Source organism: Cricetulus griseus, chromosome 2 (assembly GCF_003668045.3).
Source record: "Cricetulus griseus strain 17A/GY chromosome 2, alternate assembly CriGri-PICRH-1.0, whole genome shotgun sequence".
NCBI classification, from domain to species: domain Eukaryota; kingdom Metazoa; phylum Chordata; class Mammalia; order Rodentia; family Cricetidae; genus Cricetulus; species Cricetulus griseus.
This window is the reverse complement of record NC_048595.1, coordinates 26207293-26229634: the sequence shown is the minus strand read 5'-3', so window position 1 is coordinate 26229634 and position 22342 is coordinate 26207293. Positions and strand designations below refer to the sequence as shown.

Sequence of the window (22342 nt, the reverse complement as noted above, 5' to 3'; positions counted from 1 at the left end):
AAGGCGTGCACCACCAATGCCCAGCTCATAACAGCAGTTCCCTTTTTGGTTTTTTGAGACCGGTTTCTTTGCAGCTTTGGAGCCTGACCTAGAACTTGCTTTGTAGATCAGTCTGACCTCGAACTCACAGAGATCCACCTGCCTCTGCCTCCCAAATAATAAATAAATAAATCTTAAAAAATATTGTCTGTGCATTTTACCTGGGTTTCTTTTCTTTCCTCTATTCCTAATATATATAGGCTTGTTCTTTTCATAGTGTCCCAGATTTCTTGAATGTTTTTGTTCCTGGTTTTTTGGGTTTGTTTTTGTTTTTATTTAGCGTTTTTTTGTTTATTTTATTTTTGAATGAGCTATTCATTTCTTCTACCTTGTTTTTAAGAGCTGAAATTCTCTCTTCCATGTTTTGTGATATGTTGATGAGGATTATGTCTGATATTTGTTATTTATTTATATATTTTCATTTATTTATTTCTGGTTTTTCAACATAGGGTTTCCCTGTGTACCCCTGGATGCCCTGGAACTTGCTCTGTAGACCAGGCTGGCCTGGAACTCAGAGATCTGCCTTCCCAGCATCTCTGAGGTTTTTGTTTGACATCTTCAGCTCTTCATTTCCAGTTTTGTTTAATTTTTTTTATAATACTATTTTTACTTCCATGTGTTTAACTGTTTTCACTATTTCATTTGTATTTTCACGGTCTTCAATAAAGCATTTATTTGTGTCCTCTTTAAGGTTCTTGAATATATCCAGACTTGTAATTTTGAAGTCTTGTCCTGTGCTTCAGCTAAATTCCCAAGACCTATTGCAATATGATTAGTGGTTTCTGAGGAGGCATATTGTCTTGGCTATTCATATTTGTGTTTTTGTGATGGGATGTAAGCATCTGGAGTTATGTTTGAGGTGTTTCTTGGTGTCTTGTTGTTGGGAGGGTGCTCCATTCTTTGGTTGTTGTTGCCCTCTCTGGATCCTAGGTAAGTGTGGTGGCTGTGGGCATTCCTGGTAAGGAGTTTGTCTGTGGGTCAGCAGGTGACACAGAGGAATGGAGATGAACTAGGAGGGAAAGCAGAGAGGGGTCTGGGAAAGAGCTGGGAGAGCTGGTTCCCCACGAAGATGCACAGCCCTGGGATGGAGAGATGGCTCAGTGGTTAAGAGCACTGACTGCTCTTCCAGAGGTCCTGAGTTCAGTTCCCAGCAACCACATGGTGGCTCACAACTAACTGTAATGAGATCTGGTGCTTTCTCCTGGCCTATAGGCATGCATGAAGGCAGAACACTGTATACACAATAAATAAATAAATAAATCTAAAGAAAGAAAGAGAGAGAAAGGAAGGAAGGAAGAAAGAGGCACAGTCCTCAGGGAGTGGAGACAGGATGGGAGGAGGAGCTCCCAAAGTCACATAGAGTAAGACAAGAATGAAAGGGCTCAACCCACTGTCTTCAGAGAGACTCTCCTTTCTTCCTTGGGTGCTGGGTTCAAGGTGAATGAATTTAGTCTTCCTTGAAGACAGATGTGAGGCAAACACTTCCCAAAGAGTGGTTGCTTCCTCTTTTCTGGAAGTTAGGCCCAACTCTGCAGTACTTCTTTTTCCTACCTTGTATTTGCACACATATTTTTGAGATGTTATCATATTGCAGATTGGCATTACAAAGCACACATTTATTTCTAATTCCTCTGCTCTCTTCTGTCCAGGTTCTTTGGTTCTCTAAGGTAGATGATTTCATTTTAAAAGTTGGGGCCACTGAGGCAGGATCCCCTCTGCAGCCCACTACAATCTCTGGAAGGTGGGAAGCTCTGGTTTCAACCCTTGTCCTAGATCAATGGTCCACATTCTGCCTAACAATCTGTATGTGTGGATGCTCCTACCCATGGATAGATTTCTGCCTCTAGTGCATAATTCATCCGTGAGCATCTCTGACCCCTAGGAATATTATCCTGTTTTGAAGTCTGTTTTTAGCTTTTGATATATGAAATTATCAGTTCCCAAGCTATTGTGAATGTGTTTTCTGTATGGGATTTTTCTTTTTAAATTTCAATTTGAGGAATTATCTCTTAGCATGAGTCCTGGCTGACACTGCTCCCCTGCCTCTTCATACTTGACTTTTTCGTGTGCATATGTGAGAACAGCTCTGGATGACAATAAGCCAAATCATCATGCCAGTTAGGTGCAGGAACACTTATAAAGCAAAATTTGTGTCTCAGGTTTTGGAGGATTAGGTCCTGTGTTCAACATCTGAGCTCCTAAAGTAAAAGTGTGGTCGTGGGAGGTGGTGGCGCACACTTTTAATCCCAGCACTCGGGAGCAGAGGCAGGTGGATCTCTGTGAGCTCGAGACCAGCCTGATCTACAAGAGTTAGTTCCAGGACAACCTCCAAAACCACAGAAAAACCATGTCTTGAAACCACCCTCCCCCCCCAAAAAAAAAAAGTGTGGTCCTGCTTTGCTGAGCGCGTTAGATTTGTTTTCTCTCTCCCTTGAGTAGTAACTAGACCTTCTATCACATCCCACTTTTCCCCAGCTAGAAAGTGCATCTGTCTCCAGTTGAAGGTTACTGTCCTCGGGGGATTCCACATAGATGAGAGGCTTGTACCTTCATGCTATGCAGTGATACAGTCTAAGTTGCAAACAAGGACCATTTAATGCTTCATTTGATCTTAATTAATTTCAGTGGGGCCTGTTTTAAATGGGCCATGCCCTGCCATCTTCTGCAGTGTGTTATTTGCTCAGCAGGAATGAAGTAGCTCTTTTAACTCACCAGGGTGTGATGACCTCAGCTAGAGCAGCATTGTTAGCATGTGGTAAAAAGCTATTTTTGAACCGTGTTATTTAGAAGTCATTGCTGTTCTTTGTTGCAAAAGAAGTTTTGTAAGAAAATGACCTTTGTTCCCAACGAGTTCATCTGTAGTTGTTGGTTGGTTGTGCATGTACTTTCAGTGAGAGATACACCGTGAACAACCTGATTTTTTTTTTTTTTTTTAAAGGGAGGATTGGCCCAAGGGTGGGTCTGGGGCAGAATGAGCATTGTTGAGAGAATGGAAGAGACCCTGGCTGTAACTGAATCAACAGAATCCTTTCAGGAAATGGTTTGGCTTCCCTACAGGCTTGGGGGTAGAATGTTAAAACTAAAGCTTTGTCAGGATTTAAAAGAGGTTTCTTATTGGCAGGCGGTAGAAGCGATTTGTTATTGGCAGCCTTTTGTGTGTAGGTGCATGTTTTCATGGTTTTTCTAACTGCCCTTCTATAGGAGAAACCTACACCTACGACTGGCAACTGATTACTCATCCCAAAGACTACAGTGGAGAGATGGAAAGGAAGCATTCCCAGATCCTCCAACTGTCCAAGGTGAATCTGCCTCCTTTCACTTGCAGGGCAAGGGTAGAGGAGGTGACGTTCTGAAACAGAGAATACAGAGTTTCCTGTCCACACTCAAGTTGAGAGCAATCTTTTAGTTGTGAATCCTTCAAAAGTCGCCATGGCGGACAGCCAGTGTTTGTTTAGGATATGATTCTCAAATTTTCATTGCTGGTGAGAAGCCTGCACCAGAATGGTAGTGATGGCTGAAAATATACACTCAACAGCTCTGTGAGGTGACATAAGCACTTCAGAGTTCCAGAGACAAGCTGGGTTATTTGTGTCCACATGACTGTGTCTGCTGGAGCAGTCCCTTTGGATTCAGAGTTGTTTTGAGCAATAAGATGCTCATGTCCTTTGGCCCAGCACTTCCTGCATTCAGTGACAGTCCATTGCTTACTGTGGCAGCCACTTGGGATTACCCAGTGAATTAATCATAATTTTTCTTTTGAGACACAGTCTGTGTAGACAAGGCTGACCTTAAACTCAGAGATCCGCCTGCCTCTGCCTCTGGAGTGCTGGGATTAAAAGCGTGCACCACCATGTCCAGCCAAAATCATAATCTTAATATTAAAGAACAGTAGAGTTTAGGTGACATCAGAAGCAGGTAATTACAATAGAGGGTTCATAATCATTACTCACTGATCACTAGTGGTGAGTAATGGGCTTACTCAAGTCCTGGCTTATAGTGCATTTCTTAGAGCTAACCTACTTGGGTCCTTAAAAGGGCCCTATTTCCTGGGTAAAGGGTGGATGGAAGGAGAAAACTCTAGCAATAGAAGAAACCCTGGGCCAGAACTCTCCCAGGTGGAACCTATGGAGGAAGGAATGTCACATGGTCCAGCATTTGCAATGCAGAGGCACGAATGTCACGGAAGCAGGCCCTGGTGGTAGAGCTTCAGTGCCTTTGAATCTTTTGACTTATTTTGTGTGTGTGGCTGTGAGGCACAGCAGCAAGTGCCTGTACCTGTTGAGCCGTCTCGGTGGCTGTACCCCCCTGAGTCTTATCTATAGAGCAGAGAAGCTGTGGGAGCCATGTTCAGAGTCTCAGCTTGGAAGTGTGGCCTTTCTCAGACAGGTGGGATAAGACTCAGAGTTCAGAGATGATTCTTCTGATGAGTTTAGGTGGGAAATGATATTATTCTGAGTGACACACCCAAGTAAATGAAAGTGAGAGGCCATCTACTGAGTTCAGGCCATGTAAGCAGACACGTTGCTAACTGTTGTACTTAATCATTTCTTTTTATTGTCATAAAATCTCAAGATAATAGGTATTAATATCCATTTTACAAATAAAAAATAAAAATATTTTAAAAGGAAATTGCTTGGCCAGATTTCACAAAGCCATTAAATGGTGGGTTGTATCTAGAACTTTCCATCCTGAAGTCCACACTTTGCTGTGCTGAGTGGATGAAGAACAAGGCAGTGGAGGTGTGGATGGGGACAAGCCAATGAGTTTGAGATGTTGGATGGGTTACTGAGGGAGAGAAGTCTAGGGTGATTCTACGTTTTGTTTTTTAAAGATTTATTTATCTATTATGAATACAGTGTTCTGCCTACATGTATGTCTGTAGGCCAGAAGAGGGCACCAGATCGCATTACAGATGGTTGTGAGCTACCATGTGGGTGCTGGGAATTAACTCAGGACCTCAGGAGGAGCAATTGGTGCTCTTAACTGCTGAGCCATCTCTCCAGCCCCTGATTCTAGCTTTTAAAATTAGACTTTTGGGGTAGAGGAAATGAGCACAGAAAAAACCAGGTTTGAAGTAGATTTACAGACAGGTGGATGATTGGTCTGGAGCATGTGATCTGAGGTGCATAGGAGGCACTGGGTGGAGCTGGTCCATTAGCAGCTGGAGGAAAGGACTAGAGGCCAGGAGATAAGTCTGGGTCAGAGATATGTTGTATATCTGCCTAAAATTGAAGCTGTACTCACAGTTCAGGGCAGCCGGTTGGAGTGGGTGGGGTGGGATGGGGATCCAGGGACATGTGAAGCAGAGGACATGTGAGGAGCAGGGTGAAGAGGTGGAAGCCAGGGACAAAAGCATATTGAGGAGAGATTAGCTGATTAGTGTTCACGCAAAAAAGATGAAAAAAAGCAAAATCTTATTTCCTTCCATGATGTTCATTTAATCATAACAAGAAAAATTTGGAAACCACCAAGTATCTAACAATGTGGACTGCTTCTATGAATTATGATACATATATTCTTGCACTGTTTGACAGTCATTAAGAATACTAATGAATGTTAAAAGAGGCTATATCATAACCAGGGACATTACAATACATATGCTAACTGAACAGAATGAAGAACAATAAACATTTGATACCTTGATTTTAACTAGGCCCCAATCCACTCCAATTTGGCCTGGGATAGTGACAGATAATGATTGGTGAGGTGGCACATGCTTTTAACCCCATCACTCGGGAGGCAGAGGCAGGGTATCTCTGTGTGTTCGAGACCAGCCTAGTTACATAGCGAGTTCCAGGATAGCCTGGACTACACAGAGAAACCCTGTTTCAAAACAAAACAAAACAAAACAAAAAAAGAAGGAAAGATAAAAAGGAAATGAGCTGGATAAAGCTCTTACTTCTGTGTGTGGTCAAGGCTTCAAGGAGACGAAGGCATACTAGGCTAAGCACCGGCTTGTTGGGAGAGTGAGATGGGTAGTTTCCCTGTGCTCCTCTTTGAACTGTGTTTATACAGCTGGTGGAAACTGGAGGGGAAAATAAGATAATTAAGCATGATTTGGATTGTTTTGTTTTGGGTTTTCGGAGACAGGGTTTCTCTGTGTAACAGCCCTGGCTGTCCTGGAACTCAATTTGTAGACCAGACTGGCCTCGGTCTCGAGATCTGCCTGCTTCTGCCTCCCAAGTGCTGTGGTTAAAGGTGTGCACCACCACTGCCTGTCCTGTTTGTTATTGTTTTGCTTTTGCTTTTGTTTTTTTGTTTTTCAAGACAGAATTTCTTTGTGTAGTCCTGACTATCCTGGAATTCACTCTGAGGACCTGCCTCTGCTTCCCAAGGGCTGGTATTAAAGGCATGCAGTACCACCACCCTGCTTTTATATTTATTTATTTATTTATTTATTTATTTATTTATTTATTTTTGGTTTTTTGAGACAGGGTTTCTCTGTATAGCTTTGGAACCTATCCTGGAACTAGCTCTGTAGACTAGGCGGTCCTCAACTCACAAAGATCCACCTGCCTCTGCCTCCTGAGTGCTGGGATTAAAGGCATGTACTACCACCTCCCTGCTCACCCTGCTTTTTTTTTTAAAATTAAATTAATTTTGTATATATGGGTGATTTGTCTGCATATATCTCTCTACCACTTGCATACCTGGTACCCAAGGAGGCTGGAAGAGGGTGTCAAATCCCCTGGGACTAGAGTTAACAGATGGTTGTGAGCTGCCAGGGGGGTTCTGGGAATTGAATCCAGCCAGTGCTTTTAACCACTGAGTTATCTCACCAGTCCCCCATTTGTTGTTTTTATTTTTAATAAGATGTTTTTCTTTGAAGACTTGATTTTTTTAACTTCATAACTGTGAAGTTGGATGGTTGGGTCTTCAGGGTTCCTCTGAGAAGAAAATGGGAGTACAGAAAGAGATCCAAGTGCTTCTTTTGTTCTAGATGCAGCCAGTAATAGTCTCATTTAAAACTGTATTTCTTATTAATTTAACCCATCTTTAATTCTTCTAGGTACTTTACTTTTTCCACTTTGAAAATAAGACAGGAAAAGAATATAGGATTCAGTACCCAAGAAAGCATGGGTACTCTGTTGTCTTAAGCACAGCTCCTGCTCTTTGCAGTTATCTAAACAATCTTGTCTTCCTTGTCAGCTGACTCCAGGCCTATATGAATTCAAGGTGATTGTGGATGGTCAGAATGCCCATGGGGAAGGCTACGTGAATGTGACAGTGAAGCCAGGTAAGCCTCCACCTTGTGGCTCCCTCTGCAGGGCTCCTAAGAGGGAGATTTGGCTCAGACTTTTAGATTCCTATTTTTTGGGGGGTGGAGGGGCATAGTCTATTTATCGGGCAGTTCCAAGTCCATTGAGGAATTGTAGCAAAGTGCACTGGTCTGTACCCTAAGGCCCAAGCAATGGCCTGTCTACAAGGGAGTCCAAGTGGGCAGGACTGAGTGATGACCCAGTATTGTAATTAAGAAACCTGAGGGAGCTGGAAGCCCTGGAGAAGCACACAGGAGAGCTGGCCAAGTGACCAGCCAAGTGATCTCATTGGAAACTCAGCCCTAAATCCATATGTCATTTTCTTAAAATGAACCCTGTTGGTAGATGACAGAACAATAGTAAAGCATCATAGTTTGCATTTGGACAGACATTTGCAAGAAGCTGGAGGTGAGTGACACCTTCTTCTGTTGGCAATAGAGTTTATTACTTGGGCTACAAACCCAAGATAGTCTTTTCACCAGATACTGAATGTGTGATCTGCTGACTAGGACTGTAGTTCAGTGGTGAGGTGCTTGACTAGCAGGAGTGAAGCCATCGTGGCAGGAAAGGCATGAAGAATATGTATTTACTCAGGGTCAGCATGAAGATGGTTTGCATCTCACAGTCATTCAGCTAGACTAGAGAGGTTTGTGACCTTCCTGTTGCCCGGCCATGTTAGCTCCACATAGCCGACTCAGTTTGTAAGTTGGAGGTCATTCCAGACTACAGAGCTAGCAGGCTGGGCGTTGCCATGGTCTTAGGAACAGTCAGGTTTTGGACAGGCCTGACCAGATGTATTGATACTTTATCATCTGGTGATCGTCCTTCATCAATCATCCATTGAAAATGACTTGTAACCAACATAGATATGCCCTACCCCTCGTACAATGTAAAGTTTCTCCCTCGGAGTCTTTCTGGGTCACTTTCTTGCAGAGCCCCGTAAGAACCAGCCTCCTGTTGCTATTGTGTCACCCAAGTCCCAGGAGATCTCGCTGCCAACCACTTCAACCATCATCGATGGCAGCCGTGAGTATTGTCTACGTGTTATAGAATGGCAGTCACTGTGACCTCTAGGTCCAGCTGTGTCCGTACTCTGCTTAGGTCAGTCTTTTTAACCATGTTACAGGAAGGTCGGCCATCCAAAGCAACTGACTGGGAAGTTACCAGTCAGGCCAGTTAATTCTACCCTGAGAAAATAGAATTGTACGTACATTTAGAATTACTTTAGTTGAAACTGGTTTTCATATTTGCTTAGATGGTGTTTCCTTTTTTGGTTGTTGAAATCAAGTTCTTGGCTACATCAGGAACCAAAAGGGCTGCCAAGGAGTATTCAGTGGACATCACTGCCTGACAGGCTGTTGTCAGCCTCCTGGAGAGGCTCACTGTGCACTTTGCCTGATGTGTGTTCTTTTTCCTTTTAGTGATTTTTGGAGATTTCTTTTTTTATTATTTTAATTACATGTGTGTGCGTATGGATATGTGCATGTGAGTGCCTAAGGACACCAGAGGCATTCTATTCCCTAGACGGAGTGGAGTTACAGATGGCTGCGAGCTGCCTGACGTGGGTTCTAGAAACTGAACGCTGGTCCTCTGGAAGAGCAGCACGCACTCTAGAGCCATCATCTCTCCACCTCCTGGGTCTTTATTAATTGTGACTGCAGACTGAGGTGTCTGGAACTGTGGATGTGGCTCAGTGGTGCAGTGCTTTAGTCCCCAGCCCTGGAAAAACAGAGTAAAAAAAGCCCCAACCCAAAGTGCTCAGGTAGTTTCAGTCCTGTGCTGTGATCCGCTCCATCTCCATCACTCTGCCTGTCTCAGCATACTGACACGCTCTGGCTAAGGCAGTCCCTGCTGTAGCAGAGGACACTTTAAAAAGGTTAAGCTAAGAGGAAGGGACGGGGAAGAAACAGGTGTCAGAAGAAGGGGTAGAAGGGCTCAGACACCACTTGTTGCTTTATAGTTTGGAAGGTCAAAGTTGAATACTATGTAAAGATACTATGAAGACAATGTCTCCCCGGCCTCCCGACAGCCAGGGGCGTTGTTGCCCGTGTCTTTGCAGAGAGCTTTTCTGCATATTTGGAAACCGCACATGCAGCATCTCTCCTCTTATTCACACTGCTACATGTCACATGCACTGTCATTTGTGATGAAGCTCAACTCTGTGTATGGAGGATTTTTAATCAGTGCCTGGAATGCTTAACCCACTTTCAAAGACCACTTGTGCTGACTATAGGTGTCCCGGTGTGAATGTGTGCTTGTTTACAGTATCTGATGGTGACCATTTAGGGTACTTTAATTCATTTCTATGATGAGCAGTGCTACCACAAATACTATTGTCAACATTATGTTTAACATACATGAAAGTATATCTTTAAGATTAATTTCTAGAATTATTGAAGGAGTGAAGATACATGCTGCCATGTAGAGCAATGAGTGAGGGCCCTTTTCTCTATACATTTACCATACTGTGAAACACAAAATTTCATTGCAGTTTCTTATTGTATGTGCTAGGGGAGGGTGGTGTGCACACGTGGAGGTCAGAGGACAACTTGTGGTAGTTGGTTCCCTCCTTCTGTCTACTACGTGGGGATTGAACTCAGTTGGTCAGGCTTGGTGGCAAATGTCTTTACCTACTGAGCCATCTTGATGACCTGAAACCTTTTTTTTTTTTTTAAACCAGTGTGACAGGTTAAAAAAAAAAAAAAAAAAAAAAAAAAACAGTAATCTACAGCACTTGGGAAGTAGAGGCAGGCGGATCTCTGTGAGTTTGAGATCAACCTGGTCTACAAGAGCAAGTTCCAGTACAAACTCCAAAGCCACAGAGAAACCCTGTCTCGAAAAACAAAAACAACAACAAACCCCCCCTGTATCTGAGGTTTTTTTTATGTATATTTTTATTTAAATTAAAAACAATTTTATTTTACATATCAATCCCAGTTCCCTCTCCAGTCCTCCCATGACCCCCACTAATCCCCCATCCCACCCCCTATCCACTCCTCAGGGAGGGTGAGGCCTCCCATGGGGATCATCAAAGTATGTCACATCATTTGGGGCTGAAAAAGGTTTTTTATGTTTGCATTTCTTTTTAGGTGAGGGTTCAATATGTTTTCATGCCTTTAAGAATTATTTGCTTTTTCTTTTTCATACAATAGCATTTTAATGAGATTTCCTATGTTAGAGTCCTTAGGAAATGACACAGGAACATTCATCAGGGGCCAGCTGACCCAGTCAGTATTCCTGGGGAAAACTGCTTTGGAGAGAGAGTCTAATTTTGTTTTTCCAGCTTGAGCTCTTGGTTTGTTTAAACTGGGTAAGTGCTGAGACCCAACATTCTTGTGTTGTAACTGATGTTCCTTATGGTCTAGAGAGCACTGACGACGATAAAATTGTCCAGTACCACTGGGAGGAGCTCAAGGGGCCTCTGAGAGAAGTGAAGATCTCTGAAGACACAGCCATACTAAAACTAAGTAAGCTCATCCCCGGGAACTACACTTTCAGGTAAATTAGGATTCAGCTTCAAGTTGACCTTGTAGGAGTGACTCTGAAAATACAGTTCACGTTGGGGTTGGTGGAAAATTCAGCCAAGTGGTGACTGATCACAACGGTGGTGACATCACAACGGTGATGACTTTTTTTTTTTTTTTTTTTTTTTTTTTGAGACAGAGTTTCTCTGTGTAGCCCTGGCCATCCTGGAGCTTGCTATGTAGACCAGACTGGCCTTGAACTCACAGAGATCCACCTGCCTCTGCCTCCCGAGTGCTGGGATTGAAGACTTGCGCCACCACTGCCAGTAGCTTTACTTTTCACTAGCAGTCTGAAGATGATTTGTGGAATCTTTCATTATTGGGACTTTTGGAAAATTTACTTCATGAAAGTCCACTGAAGAATTAGCATTGCATTTAACGTGTGCTTCACAAGGCTTTAGGCAGACTCTCTAGTACATTCTTTATATTTGCATAATTTATGTTACAGTCTACTTGTAATGAGTATCATGCATCTTATACAGAAGACAGTGGAAGATGAAGTTGTTTGTACTCAGTAACTCCTCTAAGGCCTCACAGCTCTAAGTCAGAAAGAGTTTCTAGTCCTTCAGTCAGGGCTCATCCCACTTTACTCCTGGACTTGACACACACGCACACTCTTCACACTAACATACTCTTCACACTCTCACACACACTCTTCACACTAACACTCTTCACACACACACACACATAGACACTCGTCACACTCACACATACATACTCTTCACACTCTTACACAAACACTCTTCACACTCTCACACACAGAGACACACTCTTCACACTCACACACACAGACACACTTTTCACACTCTCACACACATGCTTCACACTCTCACATACACACACACTCTTCACACTCTCACACACAGAGACATACTCTTCACACTCTCACACTCACTCTTCACACTCACTCTTCACACTCACACACTCTTCACACTCTCTCACACAGACATTTTTCACACTCATACATACACACTCTTCACACTCACACACACACTCTTCACACTCACACACACACTCACATACTCTTTCACACACACTCACACTCTTTCACACTCACACATACTCACATACCCTCTCACACATATACACAGAGTCTCAAACCTGAGAAGGACATAATATTACCTAAGTTAACAGGAAGTTCAGAGCAAGCAACTTCCAAAACTATAGAAACAGAGACATCTGGCTGCCTGGACAATCACCCAAAGTTCCTCTGCAACGTTGGAGCATCAATCTTTGGCCTAGAGGCCTAGAATATCTGGCAGACTTTTCTGTGAAGCAGGGATTTTGAAGGACTGTCCCACCTTGTTTTGGCAGTCTTTTTCCTTTGTGTCCCGCTTGTACAGTTTGTACAGCATACTGTCAGTAATCAAGGCAAGAGCAGATTCTTGCCCAAATGGCTAGCCTTGTCACATTGAAAGCAAACTCCAAATGCAGCTTCTTCAGTGCCCACCATCCTTTTATGAAGTAGATTGGTGCTGCCAGGAGCAGGCATATCTCAATGTCATTAAAAGCCTTAGGTTATTAAATATTTTAAATACCACATTTTATAGGTCTTTGAAGTGTTTGAAAACTATCTATGTAAAACATATCTATGTTTATCCTTGAAGATATACCTAACATAACTACAAGTTTGATTATTATAGATGTGTCGTAATTTAAGAGAAGCGACACTTGAGAGAAAGACGCCATGTGACAGGGTTCAAGCAGAGGGGATTTTTATTAGGAAAAGGGAGCATAAAAAGGGGAAAGGAGAGGGGGAGACTGGCCTCTGGAGACGGGAGTAGCAGTAGAGAGGAGAAAGGAAAGGGGGAGAGAGAAGAAAGAGGGAGAGAGACGGAGAGTGGGGAACAGACAAAGAGAAGGAGAGAAAGAGAGAGAAGGGTGAGAGGTGGGCAGGGTCCTTTTAAAATAGAACATAGTGAATATGCACAGGTGGTGCTCTTAGTGGCTGCAGCTGAGGGAGTGTCCTGCCAGAATCCGTATGACAGGCCAGTGCAGATGTCTGAATACTAATAAGATGACTACTAACTTGCATTTCTCAATTATATATTAAATTTTTAATGAGGTGCTTAAGCACAATACCCCAAACAAGAGTAGAAATATACATACAGTACAGCAAAAATAACTTCAAATTTGTATCAATATACCAAAATCCATACCAATGTAAAATACTTGGGGTTAATAGTTGTCTTTTTATCCTATCTTCCTATATCCCCCCCTAAATAATGACAAACATCTATAACCTACTGAATGACCAAAAGCCACCCACCCACCTCTTAGGAATGTGGGCGTTGTGTTCTCTAGACTGTTTCCTGTTGTCTGAGGGCAACAGCAGCTTTAGGGGACTCTAAGAATATTGAGATAATGGTCAATTCCTGGGAAAACTAGTTGTAACATTTGTTATCCAGTCTCAGAACTTTTCCCATGCAGAGAGAGCAGTATTTACATTACCTGTCTTGTATTTTTCTTGCTTTATTTCTTTATGTCTGTAGCCAAGAGTTTCAGGTCTCCACCTATCAAACCTGATCTCTATTATCCTTGATGTCATCTGCAGCCTTTGTTAAAGATTTTATTTATTTATTATGGATACAGCACTCTGCTTCCATGTATATCTGCACACCAGAAGAGGGCACCAGGTCTCATCACAGATGGTTGTGAGCCACCATGTGGTTGCTGGGAATTGAACTCAGGATCTCTGGAAGAGCAGTTGGTGCTCTTAACCTCTGAGCCATCTCTCCAGTCCCTGACTTCTGTTTTAAAGTTAAAGCATCTATAAAGTATCTAGGTTGGTTTAATTCAGCATCTCTTTTACAATCCTAAGTCTCTCAGTAGCTGTTGTTCATTCAAAAAATTCAAAGTCAATACATTACCACACAGGATCCAGACTCCATATGTATTTCCCATCTTCTTTTTTTTTTTTAATGATTTAAAAAAAATTATATGAATTGGTGTTTTTCCTGCAAGTGTGTCTGTGTGAGGGTGTTGGATCCCTTGGAGCTAGAGTTACTAACAGTTGTGAGCTTCCATATGGGTGCTTGGAATTGAACCCTAGTCCTCTGGAAGAGCAGCTGGTGCCCTTAACCCCTGAGCATCTCTCCAGCCCCCTATTTCCCATCTTTATGTGGCTTTTCCCCTTTATATACTTAACTCTTGTCTTTAAAGACTTTATTATTTATAAACTATTTACTTTTTTCTATGACTGGCTATACCTATTTTCTTTTCTTTCTTAAGCCTACGCACATTTTTAAACACATTGTAACCTGATTAGAGGTTTCTTTCATCTGAACCTATCTTTATTGCATGTCTCTAGCCTTTTCTGACTGTGTGAACCAAACCTTAAACTGCTAAGTGGCATCTGAGCTGGCTCCCTCCCGCTGGGATCCCTGAGAGCCAAGTTTATGTACTGTGAGCCTGGCGAGGGCTGCATTCAACTGGTAGCTTCTTCTCATTGCCCCTCCCCGCCCCGCCCCGCCCCCCCCCAAGCTGCTGCCCTCATGTGGCAAGCATTTTGTTTTTTTTTTGTTTGTTTGTTTCTACTTAACATGCTGGCTACTCAAGTGCTTACTGTATGGCAGAGCCTCTTACAGGAGTTGTACCTGGTTTCTGCTTGTTTGGGGGTCTCTGTCTCTCCCCCCCCCTCTCTCTCTCTCTCTCTCTGTCTCTGTCTCTCTCTCCTTACTTCTTTTCAGCTTTCTTAGGCCGTATGTGGAAATATTGGGCCCCATGTTGAAACACCAGTGGAACACATCTTTACATCTTGACATGTTAAACATTCCACAACATCAAGTCTGAGCTTTTAACCACAGTGGTAACCTACAATTTTGGGGGGTAAATGGGTGTAGGGAATACACTTAAAAAAAAAAAAAAAAACCTATGGGGGCTGGAGAGATGGCTCAGAGGTTAAGAGCACTGACTGACTGCTCTTCCAGAGGTCCTGGGTTCAGTTCCCAGCACCCACATGGCAGTTCACAACTGTCTGTAACTCCAAGGTCTGAACCCTCACACAGACATACATGCAGGCAAAGCATCAATGCAAATAAAATAAAATTAATTTAAAAAACTATGATATGATGAGAGTAGACCTGATTAGCATTTTGGTTCTGTTTGATTGCTTATTTATCTGCTCACTCTGCTTTTACATGGCATTAGCTTGCCCTGCCCTGTAGCCAGGTGCCATTTGACTCTAAGGCTCTGAAGACCAGCCAGGGACCCTTCCAGATGAGTCAGAACAACGGACCACAGCCCATGTGTCTGTAACTCGCTCCTGTAACTCCTCCTGACATAGGTGGCAATCACAATCGCAAACTCATGAGAAGTCAGGGGACCGGGAAAGAGGCAAACACCATGATTCCCCTTTCCCAACACTTGATCTTGTTTATGTGTCCAAGTTTCTGTGCCTCTTTGGGAAGGCTGCAACACCCATTCTCCCTGCAGACCACAGGTGAAAGGTACTGATGGTAGGAAGCCCCACAGATGGCTGGGATGTCTGAGGCTGCTGGTGAGAGTTAAACAAATGGCATGCCTTTTCCGTGCTTTTCCTCTTTCTGTCAGCAAAATGGAAGGTTCCCAAACTCCCTGCTCGATTACACTTGCATTCTGAGGTGGCGTGAGAAGCGTCAGGCTGTTGAGCTGGAAGGCATCATTTAGGTGGAAGTCTGCTCTTATAAAAGAACATTTCCCCTTGCAAATTCTGCTTCTCATTGCACATGCTGTGGGCATGGTGCGTAGGAGCATTCATTCCCGTCTCAAGCTCCTGCCTTGCTGGAGCCAGCCTTCCGGGTTGGTCACAGAGCTCTGTGCCCGGGATGTCCACATTCATTTTTGTGGTGTGCATGTGTCTGAAACAGAACAGTGGTGGACAGCCTGCTGCAGAGTGGTGTGCTGCCTGTGAGCTCTGCAGGAATGGAAGCCAGGGATTATTCCTTCTTAGGAAGGGGTTTCTGAGTTGGGTGAGGTGGATGACTGTAATCCTGGCACTCCAGAGGCAGAAGAAGAGAGGCAGACAGATCTCTGTGAGTTCAAGGCCAGCCAGGCTTTCTGGGCTTTGGTATCCATGATGTGTACTCTGCAACACTTTAGGGCCTTAGCACATGGGTACACACAGGCAGCAGGCATATTGGGCTTGGATTACAAATTCTGAGGCCATTGCTGCCAAGCTGCACAACTGTGGGCAACTTATTTTTTTCTCTTTTCCTCTCAGTCTCTTCATATGGGTGTAGAGAAACACGAAGGTTAGACTTTATAGAGCTTTTACATGTGTTCAGTAGATATAAAGCATTTGGAACTTCACCTGGTACATAGGAAACCCTCAGTCAGTTTTAGCTTCTAACATCACTCTGCTTTTCCAACAGGATGGGTAGGAGTGGGAATTCCTGCCACTGTGCTATTGCCCAGTGTTGATGTTCAGTCCTCCAGGTCTGTTCTGTTTCCTGTAACCCTCCCTGTTGAACTCTTCTCTACCAATAGCCTGACAGTCGTCGACTCTGATGGGGCTACCAACTCCACCACCGCAAGTCTGACAGTGAACAAAGCTGTGGATTATCCTCCTGTGGCCAATGCAGGCCCCAACCAAGTGATCACCCTGCCTCAGAACTCCATCACCCTCTTTGGAAACCAGAGTACTGATGACCATGGCATCACTAGCTATGAGTGGTCACTCAGCCCAAGCAGCAAAGGGAAGGTGGTGGAGATGCAGGTAGGCAAGAATACTTGTGTCTTCTCCCACTCTGGTGACAGGAAGCTACTGGATTGGGGTCAGCCACTCAAGGTTTATCTAGTTACCAAAGTCAGGTTTGTACATTTAGCTTTTTTTTTTTTTTTTAAATCTCCAAACAAATTCAGAAAGTTCTAGGGGACTCTGAATCGAAGATTACATGAAACATTTCACATTAGGAGGCTAGGTAAGAGATGTGTCTGTTGTGGGTGACTCACCCCAGAGAATCAAACCACACAGGTACCACTGGGGTGCAGATCTTCATAAGCTAATTCAAGTGGATCGTCTGACTAAGAATTTAGGAATAAACAGGACATTTAAATAAGTAGAGCCATCTGGTCTGGAGGGCCCTTGGCCTCTCAGTCCTGCTGGCCGATGTCACATGGAGATTTGGCCCTATCTTTCTTTTTAAGAGCAGACGGAAATGAGACTCTTAGGTGGGATTTTCCAATTATTTAGCACTACTGGCCAAGCAAAATTACTACAAGCCAGCCTCAGCCCTAGGTTACCAGGTTTTGCTATTATTCTATAGGAAACACCTGAGTTGGAGATTTGCCTCCATTGTTTACAATGTTCCTTCTGATATTCGGGAAGGATTCTGTATCTCTGGGTTTCTAGACACGACCCAAGGCATGTTTTACCCACTTGTAGCTCCTGTGTTCTGACAAGTTTCTCTGTAGTCACAGAATCTATAGAAATTCTTATTAGTACGATGTCTCATGCTGTCCTGTTCTATGGTCTGTCTTTCATGATGCTGAGCTGGGAGGTAACAACCCAGTACCAAGTTAGGTTTAAAGACCCAGCTGAACTATTTCTGCCAGAGTGAGCATTGTATGCAGTGCTGTGACCCTGGAGTCATTTCCCATGCCTGAATTTCTGCATGTAGGGAGTTAGAACGCCAACCCTGCAGCTGTCTGCAATGCAAGAAGGAGATTATACCTACCAGCTCACAGTGACTGACACTATAGGACAGCAGGCGACCGCTCAAGTGACTGTGATTGTACAGCCTGGTAAGTTCCTTCCTCAGGAGCCAGACTCCTGCTATGGCTGGTCCTGTTAGCCCTGGGGAGAGAAGGGTTTGAGTTCTGAGCTAAAGGAGCATAGAGGCAGAAAGGCATCGTCCAGAGCCGGAGAACCACTTCTTTTACCCCTCACCCCCTTTCACAGCTACAGGAGGCCTTTCAGCTTCAGTGTGTGCCCTTCCCTTGCTAGTTGTGGGCATTCATGGGGGCCTGGGAGAGGGGATCACCACCATATCAAATGTCACATCATCATCTAGAAAGTGTCTGACTCTTGTCACCCTATTGCGTTACATTTCAGAGCTAGTGTGGTGGTAAAACTGCAGTTGTCAGAATCGTTTGACATGATTCAGTCTAACTCTTCACTGTGAGTCCCCTGGTGGCATCCTTCTCTCCCCCACACCTTGTAACACTCTGGCTAAGAGGCAGAGTTCCCATGACTACCAGAACAGATGCCCAGTGGGTCCCTCCTCTGCCACCTGAGTATTGCTTTTGATGGCCTCATCTCTCTGTCTTAGAGAACAACAAGCCTCCTCAGGCAGATGCAGGCCCAGACAAAGAGCTGACCTTGCCCGTGGACAGCACAAGCCTGGATGGCAGCAAGAGCACAGATGACCAGAGAATCGTCTCCTATGTCTGGGAGAAGACCCAGTGAGTGTTGACGGTGTGCCCCAGCTCAGAGTTCCCGGCCTTGGAAGAGCATGGTTTCCTTTGCTTTTAAGGGTTGACTGCCTCCCACTAGTTTATTCAGGAGAGGGAGAAAGAAATTTCTAAATTTCAACTTTTTAGAGAAGAATGTATATCATCAGCTAGCCCCAGGCAGTGTGATCCTGGGGCTTTTGCAGGTACAGTCTGTCTGTTAAATGCACAGTTGAATTACACTTGAGAGGCAGGCTGGAAGGGGTAATGGAGCAGAAAAATACCATTGTTGAAAATTAACCGGTGAGGTTAGCTGAGGGGTGGGCAAGCGGCTGATAAGAGGAATTGAAAATTACCTATAAAGCAAAAGCATGCCTATGTTATTGTTCTTGGGAGACATTGTTTCTCAGTTAAGTTAGCCAAAGATCAAAGACTGTAGCCAAGACAATACTTTTAAATTGAAATTACCTATTTGAGCCATTCTTGTTTGTACAATTTCCTTCAGCTCTTACGAACCGTAACAAATGGAACTTAAATTGTATACAGGATCCTGCAGGAAATGAAGGGATTCCAGGGAAATTGATAACATTCTTTATTTTCAAAAACAGTAGCCCCAGGACAGGCTTGGGTTTAGTCTTTAATATATATGCATACACACACACACACACACACACACACACACACACACACATAAACCCATATGCACACAGATACTTTATTATAGCTTTGGAGATGGGTGGAGAAGGGTTTCATTTCTACTTAGGAAGTCCATGTTAGGCATCAGATGTCCTTTTCCTTAGCTGCTATGGAGAGCTGGGTCTCCCTTAGCTCAATGTGTTGTTCCTGTAGCTGTTTATTGAAGGCAGACCTGAGGGACCCTCAGGCAGAGTGTCAGTGGTGGCTGCAGTAGATAGAGATGGTGCTTCCTGGATGAGACTGACTCAGGAGAGGCCTCTCAGGTTAGAGGTAATAGGGAAAAGCTGGCAGCTTTCCCCTGGTTGTCCTTAGGTGGAGGGGTGCGTGGGTGTGCAGGGCTCTGGCTGTGTGCAGTCCTTGTCTGTGTCCTGGCCGGGAGCCTGCTGAAGGCTGCTGTGCGAGTGAGACACAGTAGGAAGGAGGCAGGAGGTGGTGTCCTGGTGTTTTGTGGTGCTGTCCAGGAGCTGGAGGAGAGTCAGTTATAGAGCAGGGAGAAGACAGTTTTGTCCCAAGAGCCCCTCTGCAGCCTTGGCCTGCATCCTGCCCCTGACTTTTCCTCAGGAGGGATTCGGGAGTGTGAATATGAAGTGTATTTTGCTTCTTTGCTAGCAAGAGCAAACCATCTAATGGGCCAGAAATAGTTCTCAGAAACCTCATCCCTGGACCTTCCTATTGAGCACAGAGCTGCTCGGAGGGCTTTATTTCTTATAAAAAACTAGGATAATGAAGAGTTTGAATATTCTAGAAGTTTGTATAAAAGATAAAGCCTAGTGGTTTAAAAGCTGATGAGTGAAATTTTCTGACCAGAAGGAGCCTGTGTTTGGGGCCAAGTGATCCTTTCTCCAAATAGAATATTTTTAAACATTTCCTGTCAAGGTTTGGGAAACAATTGTTCCTGTCTTAGCTGAGGCAATAATTGCTGTTCCTGCTGCCAGGAGAGCAGCAGACAGGTACGACTCCGCCCTCTGATTCCTCTCTTGTCTAGGGGGCCTGATGGAGTGCAGCTGGAGAACGCCAACAGCAGCGTTGCCACTGTGACTGGGCTTCAAGTCGGGACCTATGTGTTCACCTTAACTGTCAAGGATGAGAGGAACCTGCAGAGCCGGAGCTCTGTGAATGTCATTGTCAAAGAAGGTGTGTCTTGCTGTGCACTGTGCAGCAGCCTCTCTGGGTCTGACAGCCCAGGGATCCACTTCATCCTGTTTGGGGCAGGGTTAATTAAAAGCGAGATAGGGAAGCAGACTGGGGAGAGCAGCTGTACTTTTCTAAACAATCTTTTAGAGTAATTACAAGGTGATTTTTAAGCTTCCTCTCTGCAGCAAGTATTAAGCACTTTGTTTTCTTTGCATTTTGAGTTTGCCCCTATGCTAAGACCTGGGGTTTCTGTGACTCTCTGGTAGCTACAGTGACACCTGTTGTCAGGGGCTGGAATGACTGTTGCGCTGCAGTTGTTGGGGATCTATCTGGCTTATGCATTTGCTTTGTTGTGTTGGCCTCACAGGGGAGGATTGGGAGAGGCCATGGGCTGGTAGTAGAAAGCCACCATATCAGAGGGTGACATCCAAACAGTGTTATGCTGATTAAACTGTGTTAACACCTGGCAAGCCAAGCTTCTATGCCATAGATTCTGGGGGGGGGGGCACCCTGAAAGCAACATTTGAAAGGAGAGGATATGGTGTTAATTGGCAAAGCCTTCCTCTCCAGTCACTAAACTCCTTTAAAGCAGAAAGCTGCTCAGAATCACAGGAAAAAGTATACTCTCCCCTATGTGTGGCAACAGGAGCCCAGGAGGGAGCCTCTGGTGTCACAGTAGCTCTTGCTCTACACCCTGGACAGGCACTAAACAGCTCTAAACCACTGAAGGTTCTTCCAGTGTTAGATCCTCATCAGTGCCATAGGCGGCATCTTGCTTTCCCAGAATGTCACTTATTTCAATGATGTCTCCTTGGTTAGAAATAAACAAACCGCCAGTAGCCAAGATCACAGGGAACGTGGTGGTTACCCTGCCCACGAGCACAGCAGAGTTGGACGGCTCCAGGTCCTCAGATGACAAGGGGATAGTCAGCTACCTATGGACTCGAGACGAGACGAGCCCAGCCGCAGGGGTGAGTGGGCCAGTAGTGGCAATGCTGTATGAAGTCAGGGTAGGGGTGGGTGAAGAGGGGGATCTGTTTTATCCATGAAGCTGTTGTATCAAACCTCGATTGTGCTCTGGAATCAGGGAGTCAAATGCCTTCCTGTGGGTCATCCCTGGTGTGCACAATGACTTGTATGTCCTGACCCTGTGTGACTCAAGGAGTGGCATCCTGTCCCAGAACACATCCATGTTTTTCACCTCACAGGAGGTTCTGAATCACTCTGACCATCACCCTGTCCTCTTCCTGTCCAACCTGGTTGAGGGAACCTACACGTTTCATCTGAAAGTAACGGATGCAAAGGGCGAGAGTGACACAGACCGGACCACGGTGGAAGTGAAGCCTGGTGAGCTCTCTTAGCCAGCACAGCCTGTCAGGCCACCATGCCAGCAGCAGGTCCAGCCCTTTGCCTGCACCAGCCCACCCTGACAGTAACACAGACCTCCTTTACTCACTGCAGACAGACACCTAGTTTCAGAGAGGGCAGGCTTGCTGAGAGTCACACAGCAGTTGTGTCCCAGCTCAGTACCTTCTCCTCCGCATATGACTGAGGAGAGCAGGCTCAGGGTACCATGGGAATCTGAACTCAGGGATGGTTTAAGTCAGGATGTCTCATCAGCACCCAAGTGCAGAAAACAGCATCTTTGTAAGTTGAGCCTCAGGCTTTATCTGACAATCCAGGAAGGTAAGGTGATGTCCTGCACACTTCTCAGGTTTTCAGATATAAATATCCTTAAATAGCAGCTTGCTTTTGTGATGGTGGCTGCATTGGCGACAGGGAGGATGGTGGTGGGCAGGGCTGATGGCCCCTACCAGAGATGTAAGCTCTTTACCCTTGGCCAGCCTCAGGCATGGCTCTACCTTAGGGTCTTTCAGTCCTTGCCTTGCCTCTAGGAAGAACAATGGCTGAGACAAACAGAGTCTCATCTGTGTTCAAAACAGGTAGTGTGCCCTGGCTCTCCCATCCAAGTATACAGGCAAGGTTTTCTGAGCAATCCATGGTTGCTTCAGAAGTGCCCAGCAACCATAACCACGTCCATGTTCTAGAGGTAAACAGTGTGGCACTGAGGTCATTTCATGGCTACCTGGACTTTCTCTGTGTTTGCTGCATTCATACCACTGTTAGGACAGTTGGGGGGGTGTTTTCCCTCCCATATTTCTAAGCACAGTACAGTACATCCCTGAAAGTCAGGTGGGGCAGGGGGAGACTGCTGACATGGTTAGCTGGAGTGCTAAACTGTGCCTGTCAGACAGGGCTTATGAAACAAGGCCACTGTGTCTTACCCCCTTGCCCTCCACGAAGTCTGCTGCCCCTCGT

General features: G+C 44.7%; 1 protein-coding gene across 9 annotated transcripts in view; it reads left to right on the top strand.

Moving 5' to 3' along the window:
• Kiaa0319l (KIAA0319 like) overlaps positions 1-22342 on the top strand; it is a 91396-nt gene that overhangs the window by 55517 nt on the left and 13537 nt on the right. For all 9 annotated transcript variants that reach the window (XR_003482019.2, XM_027399303.2, XM_027399302.2 and 6 more), the window contains 10 exons: positions 3241-3338; positions 7189-7276; positions 8232-8324; positions 10664-10796; positions 16289-16517; positions 17422-17545; positions 18073-18205; positions 19875-20023; positions 20843-20994; positions 21232-21370. Coding sequence is in view for 8 of the 9 variants with exons in the window: in XM_027399303.2 (XP_027255104.1) it covers positions 3241-3338; positions 7189-7276; positions 8232-8324; positions 10664-10796; positions 16289-16517; positions 17422-17545; positions 18073-18205; positions 19875-20023; positions 20843-20994; positions 21232-21370 (1338 nt within the window). In the remaining variant the exon portion in view is untranslated. The remainder of the gene's footprint in view (positions 1-3240; positions 3339-7188; positions 7277-8231; positions 8325-10663; positions 10797-16288; positions 16518-17421; positions 17546-18072; positions 18206-19874; positions 20024-20842; positions 20995-21231; positions 21371-22342) is intronic.